At 34.0% G+C, this 25773-nt stretch overlaps 2 protein-coding genes and 1 long non-coding RNA gene across 6 annotated transcripts; all 3 read left to right on the top strand.

Moving 5' to 3' along the window:
• Positions 1-236: 236 nt before the first annotated feature.
• On the top strand, positions 237-2217 carry LOC127256554 (uncharacterized). Of its 4 annotated transcripts, none has more exons than XM_051282615.1 (3): positions 237-1313; positions 1403-1677; positions 1759-2217. In XM_051282615.1, coding segments are annotated over exons 1-3 (339 nt in total). In that variant the 5' UTR covers positions 237-1250; the 3' UTR covers positions 1760-2217. The 4 variants fall into 4 exon arrangements, with proteins under 4 accessions (XP_051138572.1, XP_051138571.1, XP_051138570.1 ...); XM_051282614.1 differs by having other exon boundaries at positions 242-519; positions 614-1313; positions 1403-2217; XM_051282613.1 differs by having other exon boundaries at positions 242-519; positions 602-1313; positions 1403-2217.
• A 15944-nt stretch (positions 2218-18161) lies between these two features.
• LOC127256611 (zinc finger protein 6-like) lies at positions 18162-18689 on the top strand. The gene has a single exon (XM_051282722.1). It carries the CDS (start codon positions 18162-18164, stop codon positions 18687-18689), a length of 528 nt encoding a protein of 175 aa, XP_051138679.1.
• A 1111-nt stretch (positions 18690-19800) lies between these two features.
• Positions 19801-25515, top strand: LOC127256578 (uncharacterized). The gene is made up of 3 exons (XR_007839880.1): positions 19801-20004; positions 21011-24551; positions 24797-25515. It is a non-coding gene; the product is annotated as an uncharacterized LOC127256578 (long non-coding RNA).
• The last annotated feature ends 258 nt before the right edge of the window (positions 25516-25773 follow it).

The following is a 25773-nucleotide window of genomic DNA, read 5'->3' as shown; positions in this document are numbered from 1 at the left end:
GGCTCTTTATACAGTACCTTAGGAAACCTTCTGACGAAACTCTGACCGGCTTTATCAAGCCGTCGAGAGGCTCGAATATACGGATTTCTGTATACAACAAAATTGCACGCCCAGTGGGACCACGATTACTTCTTGTCTCACTTTTCGTGAATACACTGTGGAATCGACAATTGCCACCTATCATGCCCCCAAAATTAGCACCGCCTGAAGTGGATGTCAGGATATCATACCTCATAACGCGGACCCCTTTCATTTGAACACTTCATCCCCTCGCGGAAGTGAGGGTCAGCATCCGGCCTTATCTATGTTTGCCAACCTTATCCGGGAGCAGACCCAGGATGAAGTGCAGTCATCTGTGCATGATTTAGCCCTACTGCTATCCAAATATTTAGCGGATGTAATTCAACCGACTATCCAGAAAGAAATGACTTGGTTGAAAGATGAGGAAGCAAGAAGTGCAGGGCACCGATGCAAGGGAGTCATATTGCGGACGCTACCCCATCAGACCAACCACACTAGGTAACTAATCCTTCTTCTCAATTTCAATATGGATATGTCTCTCCTTCCTAGTGGTGGAGCTAACGGCAGGCACTTTGGCAAGTCCATCTTCAAGAGGAGGTGGATTTTCCGCTGGCCTCGTCTATCAGCCCAGCCAACCCACTTGGGGAGAAGCATGGGCTGTTGAGCCAGCAACAAATTTCTACAAGTTTGGAAGAAACATAGCCTTATTGTTTCCACCAAGACGGTAAGGGAGTTGGAATCCTTGGAGTCAACCGTCTTACATTCCCCCGTTGTACCACGGAACCCCTTGGGGTTCATATGCTCAAAACCCGCCGGCTTATTCAGCGGTTGGGGGGCATGCAACGGTGGAAAGTGTGGTGACCACAATAGTTCCATATGCATAGCCACCACATGCTTCTGGGAGCATCAATCCAAATCTGCCCTAACAGATTCCTATGGAGAGGCCGATCCCTATCAATCGGTCTGTTGGAGCACCACCAGTAGCCGCTAAAGAAGCACCATGACTGAGACTACCCCCCAGAAGGCCGGTTCAGCAGAATCCGCCACTTCAAGTGAAAAATCCATCGCATCCAGCCAGTTGTGGATATCATCTTTTTGATGTTTCTCATCCATGGAAGGATTGCTCCACTATGGAAGTGGTTCAACTAGTTCCACTGGTGGCCATTCCTGAGGAGAAATGACTACGGCTGCCTATTAAGTGGCCGTTGCATCAAGTTCCACCATTTCCAATGCAAATTCCGGCAGCTCCAGTGAAAAATCCATCACTTCAAGTGAAACATCTGTCATATCGAGTAGGTGGATTACATGTGTTTGAAGATTTTCCACCTATGCATGAGGACTGCCCGGTTACAAATTTACTCAACATATTCCTCCAAATTAGGGACAGAAGGAGAACATACAAAAGAATCCGCTGGTAGATCCAAATGCTTTGGAGGAAACGATCAGGAGGTTATATGGAGATGATCCTCCAAGGATGCCTGCAAGGCCGCAGTATCAACAATCCTTTTCAGACCGGATCATAGATGATTATCCTATTCCCTGTAAAGCGGAAATACCGAAATTCACTCTATTTTCTGGAGAAGATTCCAAAATGGACATCGAGCACATAATCCAATTTGCGGCTAAATGTAGTGAAGAGCTCGGGATCAATGAGTGGTACAAATTGCAACTCTTTTCATTATCACTAACCGGACTAGCTTTAGTTGGTACACCTCGCTGTGTTTTAATTCATTGCAGAGTTGGACCCAGTTGGAGAGAGTATTTCATGGAAGTTTCCACAATCCACTGCCCGAGACGACTATCACAGACCTTCTTAGCTTGTGGAAAAGGCCGGATGAGCCCGTAGAAGATTTTTTGTAGTAATTTTGGAGGATAGAAAGGTGGTGCAACTTGAAAATTTGAGAGGTTCAAGTTGTGGATATCACCATTAATCAGATGCATGCTAAATTATGAGAGAAACTTATCTTCCAGGGGTATGGTGATCTAGAGACATTGGCTTCTGTAGTTATTAGAGCTCAAGAAAGCCTTTCGGAAGCCCAAGCAGCTGAGGGCAACAGAATTAATTGTAATGGTTTCCCCTCCCCCCAAAACTTCACATTTATTTGGAGTAACATGCCCTAAACTACAATGTCACAAATCCTAACACTTTGAACACTATTTTATTCTATATGACCGGAATTTTTTGACACAGCAAGAAGGTCATGCATGCTTGATAATAGTTCATCTCTATGATGCATCAAGTTGATGAAAGTATAGACTTCATCTTTGCATGGAAGAAAGTAATAACATCAACTAGAGCTGAGTAACGAATTAAATATACAATACATGAAATAAATACCAACAACAAGTGTTTGCTATGAAACAACTACAACTATAAAAAAATCCATGGCTCACTCAATTGATCAACCGATTTTCCAAGTAACCACTACGTCTAGCCAAATAACAGGCTCACACAATTATTAATTAACTTGCCAACATGGCTAAATCTAGCTAAATCCATTGTTATCACAATTTATCAATTGACTTTTCAATTAATGGTTAAGTCTAGTCAAATCAACAACTTACACAATTTACCAATCGACTTGCCAATCAACAGCTAAGTTTAACCAAATCCAGGGCTTGCATAATTTACCAATTGACTTGCCAATAAAAAACTAAATCTAGCAAAATGCATAGATTATAAAATTTACCAATCGACTTGCCAATCCACAGCTAATACAATTTACAATCGACTTGCTAGTCAACGGCTAAGTCAGACCATATCCATCGCTAATAGAATTTACAATCAACTTGTCAATCAACAGTTAACTCTATCCAATCCACGAATAATACAATTTATAATCAATTTTCCAATCAACAGCTTAGTCTTGCCAAATCTACGGCTAACACAATTTATCAATCGACTTGCCAATCAACGGCTAAGTCTAGCCAAATTGATGGCTAATACAATTTTCAATCAACTTGCCAATCAACGGCTCATTTTTTTCCAAATCTATATCTTACACAATTTATCAATCGACATGTCAATCAATGACTAAGTCTAGACAAATCCACGGCTAATATAATTTACAATTTATATATAATTATTTCTTTGCCAACAACATCAATAACCGAATAAACAATTTATCATAAACACTATATATCACATCAACTCCACTTAGGAATTAGTCTTATCATATCATAACAATTTCACGACATATCACGAAGACATAACCATAACTGTCCATTCATTTCAAGCGTACATAATTTAACCTCTTGCCTTAACCTTTGACTTTTATTGCCTAATGGAAACATGAGACAACCCCAAGCCGTCTGGAACCTCCGGATAATCTTAAACCACGAGGTTAAACCACAATAATAACACGAACATCAAACAACAACAATGCACAAAACTCAGTAACTTGGACAAGAAATCACACACATGGCTCCCAAATGATCCCAACCCAATCCAACAACTACAAAAATCATTCACAAGGCTTTAGAGTACCTTTTGAATAATTTTCAAGTCAAAAATCATTTGAACAAGGCTGAAAATCAGAGCACGGGTCAAACAATGTCGATTCTACAATTTTAAAATCTCAAAACTTGTATAATTAAGGTCCAATTGCAATAATATGTGAAACCATAATTTAGAAATTAATTTTGGTAAAATCGCACTTAAACTCAATTTCTTAAAATTGGCATCAAATTCAATCGATAAGCGGAAAAAGAGGTTCAAATACATCATTTACCAACCAAAACCAAGAAAAATTTGACATGAACTCAAAACATCCATTCCCAAACTGAAATTACACCATTGAAAGAGGAACAAGGCTTGAAAAAAGGAGATCCAAAAATATAAATTAGTTGAAAGGTTTACCGTAAAAACCGACTTGCAATGGAATGGAGTGATTTCCTAACTTCTCATGAACTTTATCCACTGTTGGAGGACGAAATTTGAGAGAAACTTGGGTTGGACGGGTTTTTAATTCGTCAAAATATACAAAACAATTTTTTTAAAATCGTTTGACCGTACGGTGACCGTACGACCTGGACAATAAGACATTGTTTGGGTTGTAACTCACTTGTACGACCTTCGATTAACCTCGCGTTTGAGGCAACGGATAGATAACTAAAATTACTATCTCTTTGTAAAATTCCAGATCAATTGGATCCATACACAATTTACGGTGAATTCTGGAAGTTAACAGTTGTGGTATAAACTCTTAACATATAACATTTTACTAAATTGAACATATCTCTTTTGTCAGATATTCAATCGACTCTCTGTCAATGGCATTGAAAAGATAATTTGAAGGACTATCTAATTAGATCAATTCACCCACAAAAACCAACAACACAAAAATTTGTATCCTATCAAATTGAACATATCGACCATGGTTAAAACAATTAAACTCATTAAACATCTAAGAGATGATTCCATTACGGGTCGAGTATTACACTCTAGAGCATAATAGACCTCTTCAAGTTAATCATTCACCAAGCCCAAGCCTAAGCCATGACCACATCTAAGACCTTTGAGCACTTGTGGCTTACTGGTATTACAAGCCTAAACCACATTATTAATAACAACTATACAACCTACATGGATTTTAACTCACCGAATACGCAGTTCTGAAGAATATGAATTTAATTTTTCTATTAATTGAATTAACTTTTCATGGATTATCCAACAGTCTCAGCCTCATACTAAGCCTTGCCACGACCCTGTTAGGATTAGAGTTAGGGTTTTGGTGGTGTTAGTGGTGGTGGTGGGTGTTTCATAGATAGAGAGGATAATTTTTTCGATAAGATTTCCAATTAGTGTTAGAGGAAGATGAAACCCTTATATTTATAGAAAAAGGGCTTATGGGGAGGCATTCATCCTCCATGTCCCTTGGAGTTGAGTATATTTTGAATAGATTGATTAGATTACTAATAGCAAACAATGCTTACATGATTTTCGGAAGTTCATTTGAAAGAACTGTAAAGTTAAGAGTGGTTACTTCGGGGTAATTTTATGATGGGTGTCTATTGGAAAGTCTCTTAAGGTGCATGTGAGTTAGTACAAAGCACCTTGAATAGACTTGTGTTTTGTAGAGTTATTCTACGATTATATCATCGTTACATCTTTTTATTCAAACCTACGTATATGTGAGATTATTATATGAATTCGACTTTTTGTAATTAAGATTATTAATTATAAAACAAACAAAATTATTTTAAAATATGAAAATTAGTTGGAAATTAAAGACTAACAATGCCTTACTCTTTCTTAATAGTTGTTAAAAAAGTGGTTGGGATTTGATTTAATTTCGACGGTGACAATTGAGTCACTGTAATTAAGATTATTATTTTTAAAACAAAAAAAAATAGTTTTAAAATTTGAAAATCGCTTAGCAATAAAAGACTAACGGTCACTTACTAATTTGAGGTCAATTAATAAGAGATAATAACAACATCTACAATAAAGGCACTATAATTAATTCCTCAACCACTTTTTTATTACCTTTAGGAGAGAGTAGGTGGACGTTAGACTTTAATTGCTTACTATTGTTCAATATTTCAAAATAATTATGTTTACCTTAAAATCAATAATCTTAATTACAATAACTGAGCTGTCCGCGTTGAAATTAATTCAAAGTGATAAAACCTTAATTAATAATTTCACACCTACATAGTAACAAAAATACGAAGCAACCAGGAGGGCTAATGACTCCCCATTGCTCGTTTTTCTATATATACAAGGATTTCATCTTGCGCTAATACGACTTATAAGCTCTATCTGGAGAAACTATCCCTACTCCTACCCCACCCTACCTATGGACCATCCACCACCATCAACCACCACCATAACCAACACCCGTAAACTTTAACTCTAAACCTACAAGGTCGACAGAAAGAGAGATTGTGCTGAACACAATTATGGGTGCAGATACTACTAGAAGATGGTCAACAAAATGCAGACCTTTGGCGGGCACCAAACTATCCACAGGCATGAAAAAGGCTATGGAAAAGAATGTCCATGACCTTCAGGAAGCCTTGGAGGCTATCAAAATGCCTACAAGTATTAAAGGGCTATGGAGAAGGATGTCGGGGACCTTCAGAAAGCCTTGGAGGGTACCAAAATACCCACAAACAAGAAAGGGCTATGGAGAAGAATGTCCAGGAACTTTAAGAAGCCTTGAAGGGTACCAAAATGCCCACAAGCACGAAAGGGCTATGGAGAAAAATGTCCAAGACTTTCAGGAAGCCTTGAAGGGTACCAAAATGCCCACAAACACCAAAGGGCTATTGAGAATAATGTCCAGGACCTTCAGAAAGCTTTGGAGGGTACCAAAATGCCCACAAGCACGGAAGGACTGTGGAGAAGAATTTATGGGACCTTCAAGAAGCCTTGGAGGGTACCAAAATACCCACAAACACAAAAGGGCTATGGAGAAGAATGCCCAAGTCCTTCAGAAAGCCTTGGAGGGTACCAAAATGCCCACAAGCATGAAAGGGCTATGGAGAAGAACGGCCAGAATCTTTCGGAAGCCTTGGAGGGTACCAAAATGCCCACAAACATGAAAGGGCTATGGAGAAAAATTTCCGAAATTTCAGGAAGTCTTGGAGGGTACCAAAATACCCACAAGCATGAAAGAGCTATGGAAAAGAATGTCTGGGACATTTAGGAAGCCTTGAAGGGTAACAAAATGCCCACAAACATGAAAGGGCTAAGGAGAAGAATATCCGCAACCTTTAAGAAGTCTTGGAGGGTACCAACTTGGGGTGTGTTTGTTTTGTGTTTTGGTTTGAAAGAATATTTTTTATGTGAGATATAGAAAATTGTGTAGGTAATATAAAAATAATATGTGTGTGTAGTATAATAATTTTTTGGAAAAAAATTGTTGGTAATTCTTTGTAAAAGAACAAAGCTCATCACTTAGTAAGCCACCTAGTTCACTCAGATATGCCTCACGCACATCTATTCGCCACCTTAATACTATTGCATGCATTTTTACCAATTAGACTTCATTTTATATTACTTTGTTATAATTATAGTTAAATCTTGCTAATTCAATTATGCTTTATTCACGTTTCAACAACATAGATTCACTGTAAGTATTACCTTGAATTATCTCACAACTTAAAATTCCCGAAATCTATATTATATATTTTAGAAATAGTATAATCTATATTTGATGCAACCAGGGTAACTACAACATTGACTTCATTTTATGTTATATTTTTTCGCTAATTATAAGTCATAAACACAAGTTTTACTATTATATTTAGGACGCATCATGGTCAGTCATCACTCATTCAAAACCCCCGACGCCTCAGGTCACCTGTCACACATGGTTCGCCTAGTGTGACTTTCCCGTCGGGCCTGGTTTGCAGAGTATTAGGTTCAGCCGGGGGTTTACCCAGTGCGCACTTTCGGGTAGCGGCTGTGGGTTCCCACATCATAAAAATAAAATATAAAAAAAAGCTAATTACCCTAAATAGATCAATCATTTTTAAATAAAAATCCTTAAAAAGATGAACAAATAAACTTCTGCAACGAAATGCATTTTTGTAATTCAACAAGGATTGGTGTGAAATTCTTAGAATACAACACATGAGTTACGATAAGCACATTGGCTAAAGAATCACGTCAATTATATAGCTAAATAACTAAGGGTAGGTTATAAAACACCTGCTTCTGTTTAGTAAAAATATAAAAAATATACCGTATTTTATTTATTGCTCGAAACTCTATTATGTTAAATTAAAGTAGACGCAAATCATCATATTCATACAAAATTGATTTCGATTGTAAACGCACATCTAATTCTGCAAGTTTTATACAAATAAAAAGAATAAAGTGTCTAAAATAGTATTTTTTTAATAAAATAAATAACTAAATAAAAAATTATTTAAATATATTAATTTTATATTATTTATATATAAAATAATTAAATAAGAAGTCCATTACTTATTTTCTCTCCATGCTCAGTAACGCCCTTGTAATACTTTTTAGTGTAGAACATAGTGAACACTTCAGAATTATGGGGATATGATTGCCTCGTATGTGGAGGAACCTCAATAAAATAATCCAAAATCCAACTTTTCTCAAAAACCAATAATTAGGAACTATAAATTTCTCAAAACATTTTCTAAAATGAGCTTATCTATTTCTCATTAATTTGTTACATTCAAGTTGTTCAATAATACTAATTTATTGTCCGCCACACATAGACATAAAAGAACACAATGCTCTAGGAAAGGGAAAATATATTGTGACACATGCACCACTCATTCAACAACAAAAATATATATAATATAGCCGTACACATTCAACAACAAAAATATATATATTAATATAGCCACAGAGGCGGCTTTTGGAAGGATTGTAAAAAATTGCAATTGTACCTTGATTATCCACAAAGATGTTGATGCTTTTGTCTTCCTTCGGATTCAAATCTTCCAATACCTATTTTATCCAAGTGCTTGATTTCCAGTTATATTAGCGGCTATAAATTCTACTTCTACAGTGGATTGAGCCGCCGTATCTTGTTTTTTGGAGCACCATGAGAATACTCATGAACCAAGCTCAAAAAAATAGTCTAAGGTACTTTTCATATCAACCAGTGAACCTCCTCAATCGGTATCAGAATAGTTTTCCATAAAACTTGATTCCATAACTAAATGTTCCTTTTACATATCTAAGGTCCCCTGAGAAGACGGCTCTATTCCATAGTCTGCATTTTGGATTTTGTTTTATCAATAAAGAAGAGGTTTTAAAAAATAACAACAAAAACTAAATAACTAACAACTTCCTAATAACTAGGAACAATCGTAACTACCTTATTCGAAGTATTCCACAATTTAAAAAACTGAAACATAAATAAAATAAAGAAAATAAAGTTGCAGCAATAGACCAAAGAACATATTATAAAATTTTAGCTCAAAATATAATAAGAGGTACTACATTTTGAAATTTATGGTCTATTTTTCTTTTTATCACTATTATTCAATCCAATTCTAGTTCTAAAAGTAACCCTAACCATATATTTTCTCCCTCCTCGTTTCTCTTCTTCCTAACCCACTCGTTCATTGGATATATAATTTAAACATGAATACTACTGCTCATTCAATTCAGAACAACACTTGTACAAAATAATAATAATAAATAAATAAAAATCAAACTTTCATTCTCAAAAGAAACTGAATACTCTCGTTCAGTCTTCTGCAAGTTCGTTATCGGATTTTAGGGTGTTACTCGATACTATAATATATACTAAAAACCTCAAAACTTGATAATAAAATAAAATTCCAGTTAAAACACAAGATTTTGTTAGTAGTACAGAAAAAAAAAAGAAAATATGAAGGGAAGAAAGTACGAACAAGAAGAAAATGAAGGAATATTATTTCTATTTTTTTATCATACAATAGGCTTGACACAATAATTAATAAATATCTGAAATTCAAAATTTTAAACCCTAAACTGCTGAAAATAATATCTGCGAACGCGTTGGGGCTGGGCCAACTTATGATATTATCTATTTGGATTGAGCCCGCACAGATTTGTTTTTGGATATTCTCCATAAGGCCTCAATTTTAGTGCATCCCAAACTTCCTTCGCTGTCTTTTTCTTCAATACTTGCAGGAGAATGTCCTCTGGAACTGCCTGGAAGATAAAAGCCCGAGCAGCCTTGCCCTTCTTATCATCTACAGCCACTCCGGCTGGTGGTTCGATGGGCTCCCAAATTCCTTGAGCATCCATGATGGCTTCCATCTTAATTTCCCAGGTAGTATAATTAGTCGAGGTTAACATAGGACATTGGAAAGGGAGAACGCTGCCTTCCTTACCTTGTTGTGACGCTATTGACATGTCTTTAAATTTGAGATATTTGGGCATCAACCAAGACTCTCGCTCGTGACCTGCGGAGGTGCCTTGTGTTGAAAGTCTCCTGGTGGTGTTGGGTCAGTTTCGACAATTGTCATTGCTCAAGCAGCGGGTCCCTTTGTATTAGGCGGTGCAAGGTGGCAGAGAAGGCCCATAAATTGGTCCTTGGTTTGAGGGGAGGTTTGCTGGGGTGCAAACCCAAGTCCCACATTAGAAAATGTGAGAAAAATCAACACCTTATAAGTCCCACATAAACTCCACTAGTATGAGGCATTTTGGAGAATATCCAAAAACAAATCCGTGCGGGCTCACCCCAAGGTGGATAATATTATACTAATGTTGAGTTGGTCCAGTCCCAACATAACGGGAGTCCCCAACGCACTAGGGACTCGAACTAGAGACCTAACCAGGCTCTAATACCATATCGGACCATCAATTTATTTATCTGCAAACGGGAGTCCCAGCGCACACAACACAATAATTATTTCAATACAACCAGTTTGAACACGATAATCGGATTAAATTTGAGTTTTCTTCCGTAATGATTTTGGCCTACTTCGCAGTCGGCTCGATTGACTCCTATTCCTTTGACTGTTCTTGAACAATATCAATATGTAAAATCAATGCTCCATTCAGCAACAATGTCACTATCAACAATCCATTGTGTTCTCAAATCAGGAATATGTTTTGAACTTCTCTTGATATTAGTTTTTAAATTAATAGATTTTATCCATGGAATTTTGATACTTCGTTCTTGTACCATTCTTCAGTTTTACTTCAATCATTAAACGCAATTGATATATTAACAAAAAATAGTTCAGCAATTATTCCAAGACTCATTACGCAGAGTATTGAATAATCTCTAACAATTGAATAAAGTAAGTTCATTAAATTGGATGGAATAAGATATTATAACCTATAAAATATATAAAAACTAAGGGTATAAAATAAGTGATTCAGTACTATGTTATACTACACTTCCATGAATTGGGTGGACTTGTAACCGTAACGTCTATTGAGACTAGGTCAACTCAACACTAATATGATATTATCCGTTTTGGGCTGAGCCAACATAGATTTGGAGTTTATTTGGGACAAAGTGGGACTTGGGTTTCGGATCGACCGTCCAACTCACGAATGCTAGGAGACTTTTGATGCAAGACACCTTTGCAAATCACATCCACGCTACTAACGAACCAAACTCTAATACTACTGTTAGGACATGGCCAAGTCAACATTAGTATGATATTTTTCCGCTTTGTGCTGAACTCGCACAAATTTGTTATTGAACTTCCTACAAAAGGGCTCATATTAGTGGAATTTATGTGGGACTTATAAGGTGTAAATTTTTTTTAATATCTTGTAATGTGGGACTTGGGTTTGCACCCCAACAAGGTCATGGGTTTCAAACCCCCACGCCTCCTTGCCTATCACACATGGTTCGCCTAGTATGAGTTGCCTTGTCGGGTCTAATTTGCAAGTTATTAGGTTCGGCAGGGGGTTTACCCAGAGCGCACTCGAAGAGTAGCGAAATGTACTTGTTTACTTTTTAGAGGGTTATCTAATTAGCATATTATTCATTCAATCGGCCTGTGTTCTGCCCACGTTGACTGCAACAATGTCAGTTGCTCACTTTCAGTTGTTACCAAGTCACGGATAAAGTGACACTTCATTTCAATATATTTTGTCCGGGCATGCATTATTGTATTTTAGCAATTGCCACAAAATACGAACTCTACAATAAATCACAGTTAGCCCTTCCTAGGGTTGATTAAGAACATCAAGGATTCTTCATAGCCAAACATTTTGACATCCAGCTGTTGCATCAGCTGCGTATTCAGCTTCCGCAGAAGATAAAACAACGATAGATTGTTTCCATGAAAGCCATGACTGGACCAGCTCAAAAAAACTGAAACAATTTTCAGAGGTACTTATTTTGTCACCCAGTCACTATTGGTAAATCCTTCAAGAATAAACTTTTCAGTTTTTGTGTACCAAATTCCATAGTCTTGACTACGGGTAGATAAAACAAGATTCATTTCGCTGCTCTATAATATTGTTTTCTGTGGCAATGCATAAATTTGGAAACTAGTCCCACATGAAATGCAATGTCAGGTCATATCTGACTTAAATATATATCAACCCGGCAACAAAGCTCCTAAATAGTCTTGGATCTGATAATCCAGTACCATCGCCAATACTCGATTTTTCATTTGAATTCATTCAAGTAGCCGCTGTTTACAACTAGGAACTTGCTTGACTTCCAGCACAACAATTCATCATAATTTTTTTTTTTTCATTCATCAATTGATGTTGCAAGTACATGTATACATAACAATATAAACATAAATACTAATGATGACTATCTTCCCAAGACTTGCTTTTTTTATGTAAATATCAGTTCACTCAAACTTCGTCCTAATCACTTGATTTAGGAACTTCATCTATCTTTTTTCTTTTTTTACCAAGCTCTCGGAGGTTGCTTGAATTTATAAAGTGCCTTGTACAAGCAATACACTTTGTCTTTCTCCCCTGCACAATAAATCATTCCAGGTGCGGAACATAAATTGTTCTTTTAGATCACCATTGAGTAAGGTAGATTTTACATCAAACTAATAAATCACCCATCAATGATAAGCTGCCAAGGAAAGAAAAACTCTTACTGTCTCCAATATCGCCACCGGAGAAAAAGTTTCTTCAAAGTCGATCTCTGACTCTTGACTAAACCTTCCATCAACTTATCTTGCCTTATGTTTTTGCACACTACAATTAGGATTATATTTTTCCTTAAATAACCATTTCAAATTGATTGCATTTTTACCTATTGGTAAACTATCAATGCCCATGTTCGGTGTCTATTGATGGCCATCATTTCTTCTTCCATTGTCTTTTTCTAAACATTAATTTTCAAAGTTTCCTCTACAGAAGTAGGTTTCTCCAACAAAGAGTACAAATGAGGAAGCATACACACAAGCAGAAAATTCACTTTCTGACACACCCGATTTTCCCTAAGAAATGCTCATTGGGATATCCTATTGTATCAACTTTGTTACGGAATTCGACTGTAAAAGAAATGCGGCACAATTTTTTTTTTCCCATGTTATTTTTCACAACAAAGATAGGTGGTAAACATTGAGAAAACGCACATGGGATTACTATTTGTTAGGATTTTTTGTATGCAATAAATATTACAGAAAAATATTTATTACAAAACTCACTCCATAACAAAAAATGCGTACAAATTTCTTTTGTCCATCAAAAAAAATTTTCATTACGACCATAAAAATATGGCCATTTTTATAGTAGTTGTTACGGAACAAATTTTGTTCTAAATATCTCGAACCAGTTCTTTCCATTACAAATGAAATCCTTGACCCAACCTAAAAAATAAGGCCAAACCGATGTCTAGGAGCAGCCTAAATGAAGACACCTTAAAATATCCGACCAACAATGAGGCCAAACATGCACCAAACATCTAAATAAATCAATCCGCAATATAATTACTAACACCCAATATTCCAATCCAGTACAACTGATATTCGATCAAAACAGCAGTTACGAACATGACCAAGGACAAACATGCTTGCGTTCTCCAACTACATTTGAGGCAATCAAGGGCAGCCATAAGGAGTTTTTACCCAATTATTTCCCAATATACGAGCATGTAAAATTTATTTTTTACCCAATTAATTTTAATAGATAAGGAGTTTTGTGTATTGTTTTACGATACGCACATAAGACTTCACATTATTTTTAAATCAAGAAAGATAATTAACAATTTTTACTAAAGCATATACAGTATATTGAAATTCACCATTATATATATATATATATTACTATTTTATGTGGCTATACAACTTTTTCTTATTTCTACAATCCAAACTCTAAACACTTATATTACATTCAAGATTGTAGTATGATTGTGAGATGATAGATAAATTATATAGAAATTGTCATTTAGATTGTTGGTTTATTTAAATGAGTGTTCATTTGAAGCATATTGCCTTACCGGACTAGAAGAAATGGAGGTGAATATTCTTTTTGTTTGTTTAATGTGGAAGTATTATTTTGCTCGAATCTTTGAAGATATATATTATAATATGCTTATATTACTTATTTTAATTTAATTTATGTAAATGATGTTAATAAATAAGTGTTCTTTTGGATAACAAAATTATTGGTGGGAAAGCAAATTTTATTGATATATACGAAAAAATTTAACTGTAATTCACTTTATATTTATTGAATAATAATTACGACAAGAGAAATATGTTGTACATCATTTTGTTGTTTTGGATGATAAATGAATGAATCCAAAGGCAAATATCTCGATTATCAAAGCTATTGAATGAATTAATTATATGACTTTATTTAGTACGTTAGATCTCAAATATATCAATAACTGATCCGACATACATACTCCCCCGTATATACTAAACACCTCAAAATGATCATGTCAATGATAATTTATTGAAACAAATGTATCCTATAAATCTCAAAAGTTTAACTGTAATTCACTTCATAATATGAAATAATAATTACAACAAGAGAAATATGTTGTACATCCATTTGTTGTTTTGGATGATAAACGAATAAATCCAAAGCCAAATATCTCTATTGTCAAAGCTATTGAACGGATTAATTATAATGACTTTATTGAGTACGTTAGATCTCAAATATATCAATAACTGATCCGACCTACATACTCCCCCATGTATACTACAAACACCTCAAAATGATCATGTCAATGATAATTAATTACAACAAATGTATCATATTGTTAAAACGTGACTTGGATTTAGCGGTCTACCCGACCGGGAACCAAAGTAAAAAGGTTGTTTCAATTGGCAGAGTTCCTTTTGGGCTCATCCTAGTTAATAACAAATGGGCTTAGGATTTAGGGTGTTTTAAAGTGCTTATAAAATATATAGCTATGGTTCCTAGCCGTATAAAAATGATTATAACTCTCTGAATCAGTATAATAAAATTTCTCCGGTGTCTGCCCGTGGATGTAGGTTGACACACCGTCACCGAACCGCGTAAAACCTCTGTGTTCTTTATTTGTTTTCTTTCTCATTTTCTAAGAAATAAGGTATAGTGAGGCACCGCACTATACGACACACACTACAACAAAATGGGATTGCAGAGCATATGAACCAAATCCTCATGGCGCATGCTAGGTGTATGCGCATATTTGCTGACTTATCTAAGAAATTATGGGCTGAATCAATTAACACTGCTAGCTATCTGGTTAATAGATCTCCATTAACTGCAATTGACTTAAAGACTTCTCAAGAGGTATGGTCCGGTAAACCCTCTAATTACTCTAATCTAAGAATATTTGGATGTCCTGCATACGCTCATGTGAATAATGGTAAGGCGGAGCAGATGACGGTAAAATGCATATTTCTAGGGTATGCAAAAGAAGTCAAAGGTTATCAACTGTGGTGTACAGAAGATAAAATTCTTGGTAAATTTCTTACTAGCAGAGATGTAATCTTTGATGAATCTACTATGCTTGATCAAAGTAGAGGTTATGAAAGTATTGCAGGTACAAAATATTGCAGTGATAACCAGAATGTGGAGTTTGAGATTCCTGACAGAGTTGTGTTAGAGGAAGAGCATCAGGATAATACTATTGATCAATCCGATCAACCAGATCAGTCAAAATCTCAAGGAAAACCGGTTGGGGAGGAAACTGATGACATTGGTACCGGAGTTGAAGATTCCATAGTAGCTAGAAAGGGAAAGAGAAATATTCAGAAACCAGCTAGGTTTGCAAGATTTGTCAATACATGTGACATGGATTCCGTGGCTTATGCATTGGTGGTTAGTGTGGTGAGCAAGTTAATGGCTAATCCGTGTATAGCTCACTGAGGAGCTGTAAAGTAGATCTTGCGATATTTGAAAGAAACGTTTGATATTTTTCTGGTATATGATAATAAAGGCCATAGTGATGGTCTGGTTGGCTATGCAGACTCTGAATACGAGGGTGACTTGGTGAAACGAAGATCACTGACTTGTTTTATCTTCACTCTATTTGGATGTGCAGTCAGTTGGAAGTCTACAACCTGTGGTTGCACTATCAACAACTGAGGCGGAATACATGTCAATGACTGAAGGTATTAAAGAGGATATCTTGTTACATGGTCTGGTGCAGAGTTTGGGTGTGAAAGTGGAGAAACCACTGTTATTCTGTGATAGTCAAAGTGCTTTGAGTTTGGCTAAATATCTGGTGTATCATGAGATAACCAAACATATTGATGTAAAGTTGAATTTTATCCGTGATGTTCTGGAGGAAGACAGTTTTCTTTTCAGAAAATAGCTATAGAATACAATCCAGCTTATATGTTGACAAAGGCGCTACCGACGAAGAAGTTTGAGCACTGCTTGAACTTGGTGAATACTTTCAGGAGGTAAAGTCCCCTCGGGACATCTGGAAGCAAGGAGACGACTGAGGGATATTGAGAAACCTTTGGCGGTCGGAGAAACTCTAAGTCAAGGTGGAGATTTTTGAAACGTGACTTGGATATAGCGGTCTACCCGACCCAGAACCAAAGCGAACAGGCTGTTTCAATTTACAGGGTTCCTTTTGGGCTCATCCCAATTAATAACAAATTAGCTTACGGTTTAGGGTGTTTTGGGATGCTTATAAATAGATAACTATGGTTCCTAGCCTTATGACAATGATTATAATTATCTGAATCAGTATAATAAAATTTCTCCGGTTCATGCCCGTGGACGTAAGTTGACACACCGTCGCTAAACCACGTAAAATCTCTATGTTCTTTATTTGCTTTCTTTCTCATTCTCTCATTACACCTATAAATCTCAAAAACTCAGCTGTAATTCACTTCTTAGTATGAAATAATAATTAATGACAAGAGATATATGTTGTTCGTCCTTTTGGTCTTTTGGATTATAATTGAGTGAAATCCAAAGCCAAATATCTCTATTGTCAAAGCTATTGAACAAATTAATTATAATGCCTTTATTGACTTCGTTAGAACTCAAATATATCAATAACTGATCTGACAAAATTACTCTCCCCCTCCTCCTCTCTATTTATATTTATACTTATCAATTCATTTAAAAAGTTTGCAAATACCACAAATACCTCAAAAAGATCATATCGATCATAATTTATTGCAATAAATGTTTCATATGAATCTTGACTTTTGTATCAAAAATTTATAAGAATTTTTTTTTTTTTGTTCAAATGACGAACACCTCAAAATTTTCATATCGATGGTAATTTATTACAACAAATGTATCGTATGAATCTCAACTTTTGTATCAACAATCTATCAGAAAACCTTCTTTTTTTTGTTCAATCTATAAGAAAATTTGTGTATATAGTTATGATTTAATGGTTTTTTCATTTCGAAATTCTTTAACTGAAACTAACCGTTATATATAATATTTTATATATAATAAGTTTAACATAAAATATCATATATATTGATATATATATATATATAAGGAAAAAGCATCGGTAGAATTTGAATACTATGAATAAGTTTCAAAATGCAATAATAATAATAATCATAATAATAATAACAATGATGATGAAGATGTTGATTGAAAAGCAGAAACATAAATTTAAAACCGTTTTTATTTTCCTTTTTTTCCCTATAAACGTAGTACACGCCATTGTGATTATGTTCTTAAACGTATTATTCACTAAAATAATAAAAGATTTCTTTGAATTAATTAATTATTCTCAAATATTGAAAGAGAAATTCAAATAAGTTGAAACAGATAACAACATTTTCTATTACAATGGCACTATTATTAATTTTTCAACAACTCTTTTATAATAATTAAAAAAAATTGGTTGGGGGTTAGTATTTAATTTTCAATTAAATTTCAATATTCAAAATACTTAATTTTTTGTTATCTTAATTACAACAAGTAACTGTCAAATTTGGACTCGACTTGAAGTGATTAAACCCTAATTAATAACCCCAACAATACACTATGTAATAAAAATTTACTTACCTAGTATTTCTTATTCCTGAAAAAAAATGTCATTTTATTTTAATTTCATTTTTTTCCTTAAACTAGAAAAGATGAAAATGGACAGATGTAATATGAGACTTTAGTTGAAATATTTATTACTGATATTTTAGCAGATGAAACAGTTTTCACAAAATTTTAATTTTAGTTGAGTCCCAAAACCCATTGTTCTATATATAAAAAGGTTGTATGTTCTTTTAGTATCATTCTATTCGAAAACTTGTTTTTCATAGTGTTTTTATACATACTCATACTCCCACCCCTATCCATGGAGCATCCACCGTCACCACCACCGCCAAATTGTAACTCTTTTGAACCTGAATACGAATGTCAATACTGTAATAAAAAATTTAACAAGAAACAAGCTTTGGGAGGGCACCAAAATGCCCACAAGGCTGAAAGGACCTTAGAGAGAAGTAACCGGGACTTCTCAGAACCCAATTACAACAGGCCATTCCCGGGGTTTTACAAAAGGCCTTTACAGGCTCCACAAATGCTATTACGACATCCTGCAATCCAGTTTGGCATTAATCCTCGCCCGGAAATGCAGGCGATGCCCCCATTACGCCCCCGGGTGGTGGTTGCTGAGCCACAACTCCCACGGCCGCCACAATTGCATAACCTCTTTCCAAGTGCTGGCCCTATGGGTAGTACTTCTGGAGATGGAAGTCGTCAAGCTTATGGCAGTGGATATAGTAGTAGTGCCGGGGCTCGTGAGGGCAGTGCCCTTGCTACCCCAAGAAATGATGAGTCAGATTTTGATGACTCAGGACTCGATTTATCTCTTAAGTTATAAATCGGGAAATTGAATGTTTAGGTTTCCAAACATGTTATAAAATAGGTTTTATCGAGTGTCTTGACTTAATGACTTATATTCAATTATTTTATGTGTATGAATTCTCTAATGTTGTTATTTTAATTTTTATTTAGAGAGAATCTACATAAATTGTAGGGTTGTTATGTTATTTCATTTTTGCAATATTCTCTAATGACTTAGATTCAATTATTTTATGCATATAAATTTTTTCATTTTTCGAATTCATTATTTTCAGCCATAAACATCACTTTTTAACACCCATTTTCCATGTAAATCAATTTTAAAATCAATCACACAAATTGTTCGATGTGCTCTATTAGATTATATTTTATTATACTTTGTAATCTCACGATTTGTGTTTATAAACATCATGTATAAAAGTTTTCCATACATATAATCACATCAAACAACAATTTTACCTTATTAAACTATAAAAAATCAAACCACAAATATGCAGGAAAAAAATAAATAAATCTATTTTTTGAGAACGCCATATGAGTTTACACAAGTATTATAATAAATCAGAATAATAAATCATAAAAAAAAAAAAAAAAAAAAGCTAACACCCTCCTATATTAGGGATAGTTCGATCAAAAAATATAATAAATCGCGATTAACCATATTAAATACAAGAAGCATATATTTTATGTTAGGAAAAAAAGAAAAAGCCTTTCAATTCTTTATAATCATAATAATGTTTTTCAATATCTACAGAAAAATAAAATAAAATAATAATAATAATAATAATAATAATAATAAAAGCATATGTTTTATGTTAAAGAAAAAAAGAAAAATCATTTTAATTCCTTATAATCATAAGAATGCTTTTCAATAACAAAAATGTTTTAAACGTTTTTCCTTTATTGGTATCGATAATAATTTGTCCGAAAGAATTATAATTATAATGAAATATGATCTTATACACATTTGTTACGAGGCAAGCCGTAACTAAAAATTAAATATGATAATTACAAAAATATATATATATATATCTAAATAAATTTATTTTTATAAAATAAAATGAAAAAAAAAATGTAAAAAAGGATGACAAAGCATTATAAGGTTTTACATCTCAACAGTCGACAAAATTGATTCCATTTTTTTTTCTCGTCTAAATCAATCGATTCATTCTCCGGCAAACCCTAGTTACTCCTACGTCGTTGCCGATTTCAGGTAGCCCAATAGCAACAATAGGACTACAACCCTCTCCGTAGCTGTTCTAGTTTGTTGACGGATCGGCGGCCTCAATCTTCTAGACGCAGCGCTCTTCTTAGAAGAATAGATTAAAACCTAGGTAATATAGCGTGTAACAATTGAGTTTGTGTGATTGATTGTTTGGGGTGGCATAATACTCATTTTGTTGATGTTCATTTGTAAGATTAGAGCTTCACCCAAAATCTTTTGAAATCGACTTTTTCTGCCTTTGGATAATCTTCTTGTAGAAATTATTCTTTATAATTTGAAATATATATATATGTGTGTGTATATAATGGCTAAATTGTGTTATTCTGCATTTGGAGCAAAACTAGTTCTTCTGATACATATATAAGATAAATTAGCAAAAATGAAGTGGATGAAAACTTGGGCTCTTGGACTTCATTGGATTTCTTTTGAAGAGGGAGATTATATTGATTATTATCGATGAAAGACAAGACAGGCCATAGAGGGAGCACATGTGTTGGCAAGACAAAAGAGCTACGTTGGCGCATTGTTGGGAATTTATATATATAGCTTGTTTAGAGCAGGCACGTGATTGTGAATGTGATATAGTGCAGTGAAGTATGGTGATCTGCCAACAAGTGTAGTGCAATGAACTATGACTCATAATTGTTTGCTAGAAAACTACTCTGCAGGAGAGATTTAGCTTAGTAGTTTAAGGTAGTGGAAGTTCCATCAAGTGAAACCATTCCATAATCTAAGAATAATTTAATTGACCATTCTTTCTCATTTGCAATCCCGTTATACAATGCACTTTTGATATATTTATCGTCTTACATGTAATGCTACCTCTTATAATCTACATTCTTAAGTTTCATTGCCAACTTGATAAAATTGCATTACTCTGGCGTGTGCCATGCTACTACTTTGAATTGCATAGTTTAAGTTGCAGTCCCTATTATTACAGGGTTAAAAGATCATTTGATGCTGGCGGAACAAGTTATTATATATTTTTTTTATTAAAGTCTTAGTTATATTTGGATTTCTTGACAAGTACTTTTCAATTACAAGATATCAATATCCTTATCCAAAATAGCTGACATTATAAGAAATTATTCTTTTTTATTTTTATTTTTTTGCAGGATCACAGGTTTGATGTTGATCAATTGGATCCCATGTATGGGGAAAGGTGATTTTTTGACACTTTCCCTTTGTCATTTAATCTTTATTGTTCGGTTATGTAGTCTAAGATTGAAACACAATGAAGGTTTCAAACCCCCAGGAGCACCTCCAATCCATTTACCTATTATGCTTTAAATTTGTCTTCTTTGTTTTACATTTTGAGAAGTCATAAAGCTGTTGTTGAATTTTTTTGGATTTAAGGGCAGCAACTGTATCTTTCATCCCCCACCTCTACAAAGATTGATGATGAATCTCTTCCTGGATTCCCAAATAATGAATCGACTTTTACCATTCTACTAGTCTAATATTTAAAATATTTAACATTTAGTTTGTCAAATTATATGCACTTGTTTTTTGCGTCCTAATGAATCTAGCAACAATCCTCCAAAGAAGGGACATGAGGCTGGAATGAATTTGAGTCCAATTTCGTAATGTATATGGGGTGGTCTGCCCTATGGCAAGAGGAGACATGGTTTTAGAGGTCTAGGCATGTTGTTTTAGGATCAAATGGGAACATCTTCTATGTGCCTATGATTTCAATAGCATTTTTCTTTTGATTGGGAACACCTTATATGCTCTTGCCTATGATTTCTACTCAATCTAGGTGGTTCTTATTGGCATTTTTTTCTTTTTTTGTGGGTAAGAAATTAGCATACAAGTTCTTTTTTCCTTATATGATTTAGGAGTCTAAGTGGGTTAATATTGTGGAAGTTTTGTTCTACACATAGGATTGAGGTTGTAACTAGAGATTATTTACAAACCTTCTTTGTACCTACTTATTTCTGAATATTTTAGGCTAATGATTGTTTAAGATTGAGATCCGCAAAAGTTGTTAAATGGCGCTATATCATTGTATGTGTTCCTTTAATAATTCGTATGAAAGCATCTGCGGGTTTTGTCAGCGCAAGTGCACCTTATATGCTCTTGGCTATGATTTCAACTCTATCTAGGTGGTTCTTATTGGTCTTTTTTTCTTTTTTTCTTTTTTGTGGGTAAGAAATTAACATAAAAGTTCTTTTTTCCTAATGTGGTTTAGGAGTCTAAGTGAGTTAATGTTATGGAAATTTTGTTCTACATATAGGATTGAAGTTATAAGTAGAGATTATTTACTAAACTTCTTTGTACATACTTATTTTTGAATATTTTAGGCTAATGACTGTTTAAGATTGAGATCCGCAAAATTTGTTAATTGGCGCTATATCATTGTATGCGTTCCTTTAATAATTCGTATGAAAGCATCTGCGGGTTTTTCCAACGCGAGTGCACTTTGGATGGTTTGCGATCTTGCGCTTGCATGTTGACTTCAAACTAATTTCCGAGATCTTAGAAATTACATTCATGTAAAACACGTTACCTGGATGGATTATGGCCTTGGCATGTCTTGTCTATCTCTTATGCTTATGGCTGATGTTTGAAGAAACTCATCACTAGGAGAAGGTAAACTCAGTGCCGCAGCAGGCCAACAACGGTATGTGAACTAGAAAAGTGCGAGATACAAGTATTGAACTAGAAAAGTGCGAGATACAAGTATAACTAAATAATTTAGTTAGTATTTATGCCCAAGTTGCTTGATGAATAGTTTCAAGGCGATAAGCGTAGTGTTGAACATGTAGTGAGTCGTCTGTGTGTTTTCTTGTCGGTGTTGTGTTTGATGAATTTGAATTTTTTTATTTGGTCTTTGAATTTGTCCAAATTCTGGTTTTTATTTCAATGGTTTTACTTGATTTTGATGGAATTTTGGTCATCCACTTCTGAATTTATAGACTTTAACTTGAAAGGGTTTCATTAGAATGTTGATTGTATTAAATGTCCACTCCATGTTTAATTGCTTCTATCATTCAACTTTTGATTGTTTATTAGTGGTAATCATAATTGTTATATATATATATATATAATACTATGTATATAGAATGGATGGCTAGCAGATATTAATATTTTATTTCTTTATTTTATTCTATTTTTTCTCTTTGCACAAGGACAATCTCCGTGCCATATATTTATCTAGTGAATTTGGTTGTTCGGTTACCCTTTTTTTTTATGTGATTATTTCAATATTACATGTACTCTTATATTTACTTCATTCTAATTCAAATAATTCCTAGAAGCCAAGACTACTTAGGTTCAAAGGACCTTAAAGCGTCATGTGTCTTATCATATTGTGGCTCTTGTGATTTTGTTGAATTGTATGTATTTAAATGGATTAGCCAGAACAACATAGCAATTAATTAATCAATTTTAATTATCATTCACAATACTTTATAATTCTAATGTGAAAAATAACATTTTAATAAACTTAAATTTATTGTTACATAGGCAGATACATAAAAAAAAAAAAAAATAGAACCATTTTCGATATAAATTTACCATATACAGACACATTTCTTTAATGGTTTCTATTTGGATGCTTACAATTTTTTATTTTTATTCGATTTGTGCCAATACAATTCTCTTTTCTAAATGGAATTATGCCTATATTTAAAAAAGTACATCCATATTGTTAGCATTTAAAATTGTCTGAAGCATAAGTAACTCATAAAATTTATTCTTCCAAAGTTTTATATCCAAACAACTTGCTAGATTTTGCAGTATCATAGGTCTATTGTTGATACAATAGTTTTTGCGTGTTCGGCACCGAACATGTAATTTCTATCCTTTTTCTCAGCATGGTTTTGCTTACTGTTTGATGTTTTGCTTCTATATTTCATAATCGCACCTGTATATGGATACCTCACATAACCATCTTGTAGATCAAAATAATGCCTTGTAAGGTTTGTATCCCCACCTTTTACTCTTTTTGCAAAAAGCTTCATTGTATGCCTAAGATTCCTTGAAATTTATGCAGATGTCTATGCAAATTATATTATGTAACTTTGATAGTGTGTGATATTATTATTGACTACCATTTTCTTCTTGGGATGTGTATACTTTGATAGTGTGTGATATTATTATTGACTGCCATTTTCTTCTTGGGATGTGTATGTATCCTAAAATTCCATTGATAAGTCTTCGTTGATCAGTTATTTGCTTAAAATCCTAAGAAGGATATTCCTTAGATGAGGGCTGTCATGGTTGAAATTAAAGATATCCATGCTAAATTGTCTAATTGGATGAATTCTTCCATTGGAGCATTAGTACGAGCCTTTGTAAGGATACAATTATCTCTATAAATTGTATGGCATGTTGTCTGGTGATGTACTTCATGCAATTAATTGTTTTCATGCATTGTAGGGAACTAGCTGTACCAAAAAATGTCAAGATTCCAAGGATTGAGGTTCATGAACCACTTATTGTTAGTTTACGCATGAATATGTGACGGGTTTTAAAGTAATATCTAAAATTTGGTAAATTAGCATTCTCTTTTGCTTATACTTTGTTAGTCCATAAGAATGTTGTTAATAGTTGCAAAAACACTTATGTAGATTGGGTCTCGTGTTCTTTTGATCACCCATGGCTTGAAAAAATATGTTGGTGAGGGGTTCATGCTATTCGTCCCTGGCCTAGGTTCGTTTCCAATTTTAATATGTTATAGCTGTGAAATTTTAAGTATTTGCATAATGCTTAATGCATATTTGTTGTTTATATAATTGTGGAGCATGACATACAATTATCTATTGTATTTAATTTTTGTAGTTACCCTTTGTTCGTGTGTTTATTTTATGCTCGCTTTCTAAGATTGTTATTTTATTATATGTTCATAATATTCATTTCTCAATTAAATTCTTATAGAACTTACTTATTTGTTGCAGCTGGTTCGCCACTCTTGTGTTCCTTCTCCGTACTTTTTTCATTGCATTGACATCTGCATACCATGTATATTTGACCCTGGATTTATGTCTTGCATATTTTCTATACTGGATTGAACACTCTGCCGTATAATTACATCTTTTGAGCTTACTAGATTGATCATTTTGCATATAAGTATATAGATTTGGCTTGTTTGCAGTTTATGTAGTCTTATGTGTAGTTGACACGATTGTTATGCCTTAGAATCTAGTTGGATTATTCTCATTTTATAGGTTTTATGATGATTTTTGGAGGGAATATGAAAAAACAAGTTGTATGTTAATTGTCATAAAAAAGATGTTACAAAAACTGTTACAATTGTATCATCTTCAGTCTATAGCAAAAGTTTATTTTAATTGACCGGAGGTATATTTTTTGTTGCGAAAAGATGTTACAAAAATCGTTCCAAAAAATATTGTGAATATCAGAAAATTTTTGCACTGGATCAATTGTTACGGTTATGCTTCATTACAAATAGATATTTAGTTTGATTTTTATTTTTGTTTCAAACAAGAAACCGTTATGAAAAGAAAATGTAACTGTCAGAAAATATTTGCACCGCGTTATGCTTTGTTACAAAAAGAATTATATTTTTTGTCACGTACAAAACCGTACGCGCATTGACCATCAATCTTTTGTTATAACATTTGTTGCGAGACAGACTTTTTGTTACCCGTGTAAACATACCGGCCAAAATCCACAACAAAATCATCACAAATAGCTTTTTGCTATGAAAACTAAATATTTGTAGCAAATTCGAACCCGCTAAAAATAGCCATATTTTTTGTGGTGGTATTTGGCATAAAATATAGTTATTTAATTTTTTTACTTGTTAATAATGTACATATAAAAAAAGAAAAAGAAAATAGAAAAATAAATATATATTTAAATATGTATATATATACTACTTATTCAATGAAATTGGATGTGGTGAATTTTT

This window comes from Andrographis paniculata, unplaced genomic scaffold (assembly GCF_009805555.1).
Source record: "Andrographis paniculata isolate CXL003 unplaced genomic scaffold, ASM980555v1 Contig56END, whole genome shotgun sequence".
Taxonomy (NCBI): Eukaryota; Viridiplantae; Streptophyta; class Magnoliopsida; order Lamiales; family Acanthaceae; genus Andrographis; species Andrographis paniculata.
This window is presented reverse-complemented; position numbering and strand designations above follow the sequence as displayed.

Coding starts and splice junctions, on each gene's coding strand:
- LOC127256611 (XM_051282722.1), top strand. CDS start 18,162: ATGGAGCATCCACCGTCACCACCACCGCCAAATTGTAACTCTTTTGAA.
- LOC127256554 (XM_051282614.1), top strand. CDS start 1,251: ATGCAAATTCCGGCAGCTCCAGTGAAAAATCCATCACTTCAAGTGAAA. Junction 1,314..1,402: donor TGAAACATCTGTCATATCGA/GTAGGTGGATTA, acceptor CCTCCAAATTAG/GGACAGAAGGAGAACATACA.